Source organism: Merops nubicus, unplaced genomic scaffold (genome assembly GCF_000691845.1).
Source record: "Merops nubicus isolate BGI_N331 unplaced genomic scaffold, ASM69184v1 scaffold50765, whole genome shotgun sequence".
NCBI classification, from domain to species: Eukaryota; Metazoa; Chordata; class Aves; order Coraciiformes; family Meropidae; genus Merops; species Merops nubicus.
The window spans coordinates 13,170-24,109 of NW_008612622.1; the positions used below are offsets into that span (position 1 = coordinate 13,170).

At 40.2% G+C, this 10,940-nt stretch overlaps 1 protein-coding gene across 1 annotated transcript in view; it reads right to left on the bottom strand.

Annotated features, from left to right (window-relative positions):
* Nucleotides 1-1,227: 1,227 nt before the first annotated feature.
* ADRA1B (adrenoceptor alpha 1B) overlaps nucleotides 1,228-10,940 on the bottom strand; it is an 18,348-nt gene continuing 8,635 nt past the window's right edge. The window contains exon 2 of the mRNA XM_008941580.1: nucleotides 1,228-1,790. Coding sequence (XP_008939828.1) covers nucleotides 1,228-1,790 — 563 coding nt within the window. The remainder of the gene's footprint in view (nucleotides 1,791-10,940) is intronic.

Below are 10,940 nucleotides of genomic sequence, written 5' to 3' on the forward strand. Positions count from 1 at the left end.
TTTTCCAAGCTTAATGTAATGATTCTGTGATTCTCTAAATACCAATTTTCACAACTGGTATCACTTAATGTAAAAAATTCAGTCATTAGTGTCATGATTCACACTTAATTGCAAGAGATGAAAATAACATCCTAACATGACCTAAAATGTCCTAGATATTATCAGGAATTCTGTTACAATACTATATTATTGAGCTGAAAAATAATAATGACAGTGAGACTTACAGTACTTCATTTTTTGACACTTTCTTATCTGAGTGGCAAAGTAAAAGCCTCTAAATGTACAATATTATTTTCAAAACCCAGGCCTGGGTTTTGGGCCTCCAGCGGTCATTGCTTTTTTGTGCTGTGTCCACAACACTGTTTATGAGGTATTTGGAGTGATTTACAAGGGCTGATTTTAGAAAGTGCATCCTCTGGTAGCCCATATGTTTCCAGGACACTTACTAATGTGCTGAAATGTAGAATATGAGTGCTCATCGTTTCTTTCATCATACTTTCAAACATTTAAAAAAGAACATGGTGAAGGACAGGTTGGTGATAAGGGAATCATGGAAGGGAAGCAACTGTGGAGAGGTTCAAGAGTATCCTAGAATTTACATCGGCAAAGTTAATCCCTATGAGTGTTTTATTTTGAAGTGAAAATCGTGGTGAGGGAACCTGGCTGAGTTCCAGTCCCTTAGTAATAGGTGCAAGTGTTTAAACTGTTGCGAAATTACTTTAATCTTTGACATTGTTTTCCATTTCTAAAGTGCTAGTGTACAGTGAAGTACAACAACAATCATAAGAATTTACAGGCAAAATCAGTGGCAGCTGCTACCCTGGAGAGCTGCAAACACCACTGCATTGCTCTCTTCCACTCTCAGGCATCCGTACGTGAGGCTAGCACACGTACACACACATTCATACACATTTCCCCTGCCCACCCCCGTATTTGTACATTCTTTGTATATACATATGTGTCTGGCTGCTCCACAGCACTTCCACAACAACTAAATAATTGGATGCGCACGTCCCTGCATTCCGTTTTTGTTTCAGTAGCCTCTCCAGCAATAGACTGGGACTATGGTTAGCTCCTCCACATTGCCCCTCTTGTGACATAAATCTGCCCATCCCTCGCTGGCTTCCTGCTAGTGCTATACTGAGAAACTGTGCAAAGGTCCATTTCTTCACCTGGGCTAAATGTCAAACAGGTTGGTGCACAGAGAACAGACCGTTTAGAGCCTGTTCATTCCAGCGTCGCGTTGACCCTGCAGTTGGTTTTGCCATTCAGTGTGTCACAGGTGGCCTCATGGTCCCCACTGCTGGGAGCCTGGCCGCCAGCAGGAACGTGCCCGTTGCGCTCCGTTAAGAGATTGAAGGTGAAGAACTGACACGGGTCCTTTTGTCTGTTGCCTTCCTGTAAGGGGCTCAGGAAAGAGCTGGAGTTTTTCCATTCCTGGAACGTGCACATCTCCATATGCGGGTGAGTGATTTTGCTCAGGTAGCCGGGGCTGGGAGATGCTGAAGATAATGTCCTCTGACTGCCGCTGAGGAAACTCCCGCTGTCTTCCAGAGAGTCTTTCCTAGGGTGTTCAAAGGAGCACCGATTCCAGTTTCTGTAGCTGTAGGCCCACCACCCCAGCTGCTTTCGACGGTGGCACTGGCATTTCAGTATCTGTATAAAAGCCCTCTTGAACTCTTTGCTTGAGCAAGGATAGATGATTGGATTCAAGCAGCTGTTAAAGTAGCCAAGCCAAAAAATCACCTTGAAGATTGTTTCGGGAGGCTTCAGAGCTGAAAACAGAGATCCTGTTCAGGAAACAAGCAGAGACAATATCTGAGATAATTGGTTTGTCTGCCTTTAGGAAGGGTGAATGTCTCATTAGATCACTGCTAGAATCTGTTTGTTAAAATTAATGCATTTTGCTTTCAGTTTTGGTCTTTTGATAATAAATATTTTTTTTTGTTATTTTTAAAGCTAGTAAGGAAATACTCTCCATCACAAAGGGGCACGTAATTACTATAGAATTAAAGAAATAAGAAGCAGTCCTTGTGTTCACATGTACACATCTGCTGCCCTAACATCTGTTGATCCCAATGAAAGATCAGACCTCCATTGTCCAAGCTGTTGCACAATACACACATGGAATAAGGTTGTGCCTTCTTCAAAGAGCTTTCAAATGGCATCTTTAAAGAACAAGTTCTAACTGTTCTTAGGCTTCTCGGAAGGAGTGTGTTCAGATACACCGTATAGCTTCTAAGACATTCTCTGGCAGCTCCTAAACATCACCCCATTTATCAAGGTTATTAGGATAGTGCAAACCTCTTGAAACTGGAAGTCAATTGTGGTACTTCCCATATCTCAGGCATTCACTGAAAGGTGTAACCCAAACAAAGCGGTTATTTTATGAAAACTTCCTCTTCCATTCACAACCAAATCATTTCCCTAAAGAGGCTGCCCAAATGAAAAAATCATCCTGGGAAATCCATTTCATGTACTTTTAGTATTAAAAGCATGTAAATGATCAGCTACATTAGGCAAATGGGGCTTTCTAAAGGAATGTATGACATCTTCATGTCTGGCTCAAGTAATCAAAGAGTGGGGATTCAGGAGAGAATTCTTGTGTCAAGAACTGGAGTTAGAATTGATGAGTTTTGTAAACAGAAGGTGACACTCAAGCCTGAATGCTGCATCTCTGAGAGGAGTGACCTTTTACCCTGGAGTGGTTTCAGACTCCCTGGGCTGTGAAAGCAGCTGAGTCAGCTGTGGCTGTCAGGATGCCTTAGTGGGGAGGGATATGATTCTGGGCATACTTCCCGTCTCACAGCAATGCAGAGGCCATGGCTTGGACCTCAAAACTATGCTAGATCACTTCCTAGCTTCTTGGATAAATAGCTCTCATGGCACAACAGATACTGCTGTTTATCTAGACAATGCTGGCCTGGTGCTGACTACAGGGGACTGAGTCTTTGTAGCTCACCAGAAAGCCAAAGGGCAGAGGTAAAGGTGTGTCATTGCTCACACATCCACTGCCCTCAGTGTGGGAACTAGTCCTTGAGCTGCCTCAGAGAAGAAAATAAGATGCTGGGGTGGCATCAGCTATATGGAGACAGTTCCTCCCCCTCACTTGGGTGAGTCAGGAAAGATCCTGCGAGTCCAGAATAATAAATTTTTTTTTCCCTGGCAGTGTTTTGGGATGGTGCCAGCTTACACTAGCTCTGCCCATTGCCTCAGAGCTAAGCAATATGCAGACTCTTAAGGTTAAAATGGACGGTTTAAATTACCAAGATGTTAATATTTCTTTCATGACACCTGTACTTCATTGGCTTTCACTGTATGCACAAGACTCTTGTAAGTTGAACCCATGCCCTTTATTGCTTTGTTGCTGCTAATGATTTACAGGGTTTGACCAATGCCTCTTCTCTCCATCTGATGGAGATCCTACATCTGTCCCAGTTCATATGGCAGCAAGTACAGAGTACAACGCATCTAACATCAGAGAAACTATGAATTGTATTTGATAAATTTCCAACAGATAAATCAAATCAATGCAAGCACTTAAACTGTGTCTTGTGAGCATTACAGGAGTGCCACAAAGAGTGTTACTCTTCAGTGAAAGATTCAGTGACAATTCCTGTGATTCTATGGAATAAGGCATTAAATAGGTGTCAAATTCTTAAAAAGCTTTAGGAAAAGTTGATCTGAGTTTATAACTGCAGCCAAGATGAGGAGGATGCTCCAAAATCTCCCACATGGACAGCTGCAAACCTTTTCAGGACTCATTTTGTAAGTATGAATTGGTAATATTTCCCTTTCAGTTTAGGGAAAGGAAGCTTTGTGACTTTACAGGACAAGTACAAAGCATTATTATGTACAACAAAGAACACTTTGGAATTCATACTGAAAAATGTAATAAATATTTTTCTAGAACTTCTTTCACATGTAAAAGATTTTTGTCTCTTAAAGCCAAGTAAACCTTCTGAAGTAGCTAAAGAGCTCCTATTTTTCTTATGTGTGAATGTTGAATGAGCAGTGGTGAATTTTTCCAGATCAGTTGGTTTGCCTTTCTCTCATACTGTAACAACTGAAAATCTACAAGACGTTTCTGTACCACATTTAAATATTTTTAGGCAGGTTAAATATGAACAGAGCAAATGCTATGGTATAGTTTTCAATAAATAAATAAAAAAAAATAAGGAAGTTTAATGACAAATTTTGTGAAATTCCCTATGGACAAATAGAATTTTATATGCTATAAAGAAGAAAACTGGGAACTAATGCATATAAATTAGTTGTGCTTGTGTAGTTTATATTGCACATGAACTGAATATAACTGCATAAAATAAAGGCTAAGAGACCAAGTAGGGGAAAAGGTAAGAAGCTGAGTGCTGATAAATGGCTAATCTTTGTAAACTGCATCAAGAAATATGTGTTCCTTAAGGAGAAAAGGTAAAGAGCTTATGCTTATCTTTCATGATAACCTATTTTTCAAATGCCATTTGAAAAAAAGTGTCAGCAGGCCATTTTCAGCAGCTGCAGCAAGGATTTTCAAAGCTCTTTTATATTAAAGGGCAGTAACACAAAAAAAAGCAGAGAATCTCCTCAGAGCAACTCTGACTCACAGAGGTGCCTTGTGTCCAGGCATGATTTTTAAAAAAATCACTGAGCCCTGATCAATCATTTAAAAGCTATCATGACCCTAGCTGAGTCACTAACAGAAAATCTGGAAATAGATCAGTTTGGAAAGCTGTGTGGTGGTGTGAATTAAAACTAAAGATCAGCATTTAATTGCAGTAATAGAAAAGTTTTAAAATTAAGAAATGCAGGAATAAGTGTCAAGGAGTTAATGAAAACACCCTTTATTAAACACAACTTCATTCTTCACTTTTCCTGGTCCTGAAAACATTACAATGCAAGCGTTCCTTGATTTTTAATTTCTACACAAACTAGTAGATTATGTGTTTGCAAGAGGGCAAGGAAGTATGCTTCTCTGAACAAGGAATATTAATTCAGTAAATAAGACATCGATTTATAGACTGGTGTGTTAATCGCTCTTATTTCAGCCTGATGTATTAAAACTGGGTAAAATTCTTCTTAACTCCTCTACCCTTATTTATATATATTTGCAACTCCTCCGAAGGGAGATGGATTTCATCTATGAGTTTTGTCTGTGGTATAATGCTCTATCACTTCCTAGTTTTTTTCCAAAATCAGGTGGTAAATGACTATTCCAGGAACAGCAGTAAGAGAGGTCCCTGCAGTCCCAGTGAGCACAAGTTCATATAGAGGAGCACGACTCATTTGCTCTCAGATAGCACTTTTTATCTGTCAGTCATCCAGACTTTGTGCAGTCATCCTGACTTCACGCCATCCTCCTGGTTTTACCAGTGGGCAATCTGAGCCAGGGGAAGGTAAAAGCAACCATTTGAAGGTCATGTGCAAAGTAGTTTTCACCCATAAGAAAGTTTCTGTTTTACCAGGAAGGGAACCATGAGACCTGGCACAACTCTTTTAACCACTATACCTCACAGTGGGTAGTACGGTGTGTTCAGGTAGTGTGCCTGGTGGTTCTGCTGCCTTCAACACCATCCAGGAAAAAGCAGAATGAAAGCAATATTTCAGGAATGTTTTCCAACAGAAACTGGCTGATGCATGTGTTCAGGTACATTGCTGGCTCTGCAGGGCTATATGCCATGACTAGCGATCGTGGTAAAACTCCACCTCTGAAGGGATCCATGGCTAATGAAGGGATTCTCCACCACCAAAAGCTATAGGTGCTCTGAAATGTAGTAGTTTTGTAATATAACTTTCATCATAGTGAAGGAAAAATGACTGAGGAGAGACGTGACAATTTGTCTTTAAAAACAAAAAACTACCTGCAAAGCAGAAGGAAATTAAATTGTTTTCCCTGTCCACAGTGGCAAATACATGAAGCACAGTGATTTGAGCTGCAGCAAGGGAAACGGAGATTATGGCTTGGGAAACACTTTCTGTATTCCAAGACAGGAACTAATTCTGAAACATACTGCCTGAGAAGGGTGTAAAAATACAACCCTGGAGGCTTTTAAAAACAGAGTAGACACACATATCCACTCATGTATTTGTAGCTGATCCAACCTTTGGATTGGAGGGTGCTCTAAATGACCTCTTCAGATCCCTTCTAGCCCTTCTTTCTCTGATTAACTCTGCAGAATATAACTGTGTTCATCAGGAAGACTTTATGGCTTAACTTTTGGCAGCCCAGCAGAGTTTTACATTTGCAGTCCTGGAATCCAACTAACACTGCAGTCTTAGATCCCCTTGGTAAATATATCCATTATTTAGGTTGAGGATTAACTGAAAAATGGAATGTCTGAGACAGACACTTATTGGGGCACTTTTTAGCTTCAGGGCTTTGGAAGTTTCTGAGTTTTTGCGTTCAGTCCTTCACTGGGTGACATCCCAGCCTGAGTTTTCTACAGAGGGAGAAGAAAAGCTGTTCTTTATTGTCCAGAAGGTGGTTTACATGGATGCCACCGTACATGCCATGTACTTCTAAGTATAGTTTAATTTGGTGACCCTTATACAAAGCTCCGCTGCCTTTCACCATATAAAGATACCAAAACTGTTTTGATTAGCTGCTATATTTTTGACATTACCCTTTTCCCTACCTTTTTCTTGGAATTAGCAACAATTATTTTACTTTAGCTGTGTGCATGCTTTACCTCATAATTAACCTCTCAGGATCAAACAACTGTGGGCTATTTTGGTATCCTGATAAAATGATAAAGCTAAGCCTACTAGACACACTCTCTAAACATCAGACTAATATTTCTTCCCTTAATCTCCAATTACTTTCCTATTGCAATCTGATAAGAAGATTAAATATTTCCCTGTAATGATTTAGAATGCTTTTCAAAATGGCTGGAAAATTTTGCATGTGATTATCTCCTCAGTGATTTATTTGTGATGTGGGTAGCCAGAGTGACTTCCCTACTCAAACTCTCCTGATGCTTCACGTTTAACAGCTTCACTCTAAGGGAACATGTCTTTTCTATGCTCTTTTATTTTTCTGCACTGAACCCTGTGATTTATTAAATGTAGCAGCACAATCTTACCTCTGATTGTGCTGTTGACACCAATGAAGTTTTTGCAAAGCCTTTGCCCAGCACAAATGGAGAACAGGAAATGTTTCGGGAACTCAGTCAGCTTGATCAGTTTTGATTGGTCTTTGACCATGCTCGCTAAACTTCATAGAGCTATTTAGTTTGGAAATACACTGAGCAACAAGTATCATAAAAAGGAATTAAGAAGTATATAATTTGGTGACAGCCATTTCATTTAGAGTCTGACTGCTTCTTTATGATGAATGCTTTATTACACAGAAAGTGAGTAAAGCACCCTCAATGAAATTAGGGAGCACTGTGGGAAACAATTTGCCCTATTCATTGTCTTCACATATTCTGCAGAATATCTGGCCAGAACATCACTGAGCCATTAAAATTCAGAGTCCAAGGGAGTCAGTGGAAGTCTTTGAAAGCCTTTGTAAAGGCTTGTAAGGACCTCAGTGAACTTTGGAAGACCCCTTAAGATAGGGGGGTGAGCAGCAGGAAGGCCTTCTGGACAGGCTTAATTCCAGTAATCTTAATTAAGGAAAATTCTTCAATGAAGGAGGTTTTGCTGTAGCCCTCTGCAGAAGAGAAACACCCACATGTGTGCACGTGCAGACACACACGCAACTCTCTCATATTGTCTCCTGCTCTGTTATTTTTCTTCCACCTAAATATCTGCTCCTTTGCTACATCTCACAGCTGACTGCTGTATTCTTAGAGAAAGGAGGATAGGAAAGTTGAGAACTTTTATTTAAGGATCCATAATGTAATAGTTGGTGAGGTTCTTGGCAAAAGTGTGATACACAGGACATGTTTGAGTTTCCACTTTATGGAAGACAGAACTTAGCATCAGTATCAGACATGCTAGTGCAACCAGGCACTGCAAGACTGGCACAACCAGGCACAAGACAAAACTCCCCAGACTACTTCCAGGAGAAGGGAGAAAACTTGCCACTCCATTTCTGTTCATATGCAGGATGATCAGATACTATAGTGATTATCTGGAGTTCAAATCTCAAAAATAGCATGTAAGATAATGTTTATGAGCTAAATCTTTTGAAATTGCCTTTAATATCTCAGTGCCATGCTGCTTGGTGTTCCAGCCACCCAGAGGAAGTAAACAACTGTGTATAAGCGACCAACAGTTGTTTGTGGTGACAGTCATTTGTGAAATAGCTCTGGGTTCCATTGTGTGGTTATATGTCCTCCCTTCATCCTTCATGCAGGGAATATATGTATATATATATTTATATGTGATAGGACTGAAAGCCAAGAACTTAATAGAATTACAGAGTTACTGCGGTGGGAAGGGATGTAACAGGGTCTCTGTGCAGCCCCCTTCTCAAAGCAGGGTCACCACTGCATTAAGTCCCCTGAACCCTTCTCCAGGCTGAAGGAGCCCTGTTTCTTTACCATCTCCTCACACAATGTGCTCCAGCCTCACAATCATTTTGGCTGCCCCCACTGGATTCACTCCAGTTGATCAGTGTCTTCCCTGCATGGATGCAGTACTCCAGACACGGTCTAAGGAGTGTTGAGCAGAACAGCATAATCACTTCGCTCTATGTACTGGCTCCGTTCCCGTTATACAGCCCAGTATGCTGCAGCTTGGATCTGATAGGGACATCTGAGTAGTTTTACATTCTGTCTTAATGTCTATGTGAGTCATCTTCATGGGTGAGGGTATTCTATGGGTGTGTATTTTCAAGAATGCAATGTATTAATTATTTGTATCCAGTGGAAAGAAAATATTAAGCTACTAATGATTTTTTAATCTTAAATTACTCACATTCTCATTTACTATCTGTCTTCTCTTTCTCTGCTTTTTCTTTTTCTTTCCAGGCATGTTCACTTTACAGTTACTCATTTCCTTTTTTTCCTTTTAATGTTTAAATATTTATTTCTACTCTCTTTATGTTTTATATAGTTTTTAACTCCCAACTGCCAAACTTCTTTCTAATCACTTTTGTTGTGATAATTGACTTTCTATTAATTAAACATCCATTTTGAATAAGTTGAGTATTTGGTATCAATTAAGTATCTAAATTTCTCATTGAATCATCAGTTCTGTTCAGAATCAAGCACTTGTAACTTACAATAGATAACAGTTAGACAGGAGTACTGTGAATTTCCTGGGTTTAAGGAGAAAAAGTCTCTATGAATGAGTTTTGGATTATCAGGTGCTGTGTTTTCTGGCCATTACAAAAAATGACATTTCAGAATCTTCAAAATCCAGTTTTGCTTAGATGAGAGCCGGCCTAGGGTGAGTTTGTGTTCCTGTTTACTGGAATGAATACAACATTTGTTTTTATCGAAACAAAGTGGTCTGGAGTTGTTGAAGTACTTCCACTATGCGTCAGTTGATATTCCAGTAATAGCTAACTGGCTAAAATCAAATAAGTTGTGAAACTATAATGGAGTAGGAAAGGAGCTTCACTGTACAGGTTTTTGTCATTGTCTTAAAATTAAAGAAAAGCCATAAAATTTGAAAAACTACTTGCCTTTATTCATAGCAAGTATAAAATGGAGTCTTTCAAAACCTGAAACTGAATATGGGTATTCTGGAGAGAAAACCACCTTCTCGTTTCAATGCCATAAAATAGAAATAGCTAGATACTTGATAATGAGTATTTGGAGGTTTTGTTACAGAGTCTGGTCAAATTTAAATAATTAAGTTAACCTTGGAAGCCAGATATATCCTCCTTCATTCAAAGAAGGGAATTATTCCATTTTGGTGCAAATGGGAGTCATTCTGACTGGAGTTAAGTTTGAACTTTTCAGCATTCCACACAAGAGAAAATGCCAATGTTTAAAAATTGCTGTAGTGAAGAAAAGCATTGCAAAATACAAAATGATAACAAATGAGTTCTGAAATATGACAAACAGGAAGCTGCAACAATATCAAACCTTGTCTCTCAATCTGTTCTCAAGAAGAGAGCTTTTTAAAAAATGAGTATTGTTTTGCAAGAAATTCGTTTTATGATGGGACTCAGCCTTCCTGTGAAAAGAGACTTGACTAGGTCTGTAGTGTGCTCGGTGACTTGCTCAGTGGTGGGCAGCAGCCGGCTGCTGACGGGCTGGCTGGCAGCCTCCGCTTCGCTTCTCCCTGCGGCTCCCGCCACCCACGTGCCTGCTGCCGCCGGCACCGCTGGGAGCTGCTGACGGCCGAGGTACGGCCACTTCCTACCGACAGAGAAAGTGCAAACGCTACATGGACAAAGCCAGGAAAATTCTCCCTGCGAAAGGAATAAGTTGCCTCCGACCAGACTGGTTATGAGAACGTGGAAAGGATGTGTTCGTCTTTTATTTAAGCTTTCTGCAGTCCTTTATACCACATGCTTAACCAAGTCAGCATGCCAAGGTTTTAAAGCTAATTGGCTTTCTAAAGCTCCTGAGTTCTTTCCTTTTAGCATTCAGTGTTTGTTTACATTCCCCTGGACTTATTTAATATAGGGGGGAAAAAAAAACACAGTTTACAAACAGTAGAGGATGAAATAGACAGTATGGTTATAAAATTAAGAGTTGATCCAGCCGGGAGGAACTGCAGGCCTTCTGGAGAAGAGGATTAGGGTAACAGTGAGAAAAGACCTTGAGAAAGAGGGAGAGCATCCAAAATCAACAGAAGAAAATTCAATAAAGAAAATTAAAGGAAAGATGGTTAAATTATAACTACTACAAACAAGTAGCGATGGCTAGCATTTGGTTATGGTTTTCAAGCCTGTTGGTGTCTTTGTGGGATACCTTTTGGCTGCATATCACGGACTGCCAGGCTGGGGACACCATGGGAGTCACAGTAACCCCACAGTCAGCAACATGAAGCAGAGCTGTGCTCCTGTGCTTGGGGATAACTTGGGGGGGGGGGGGGGA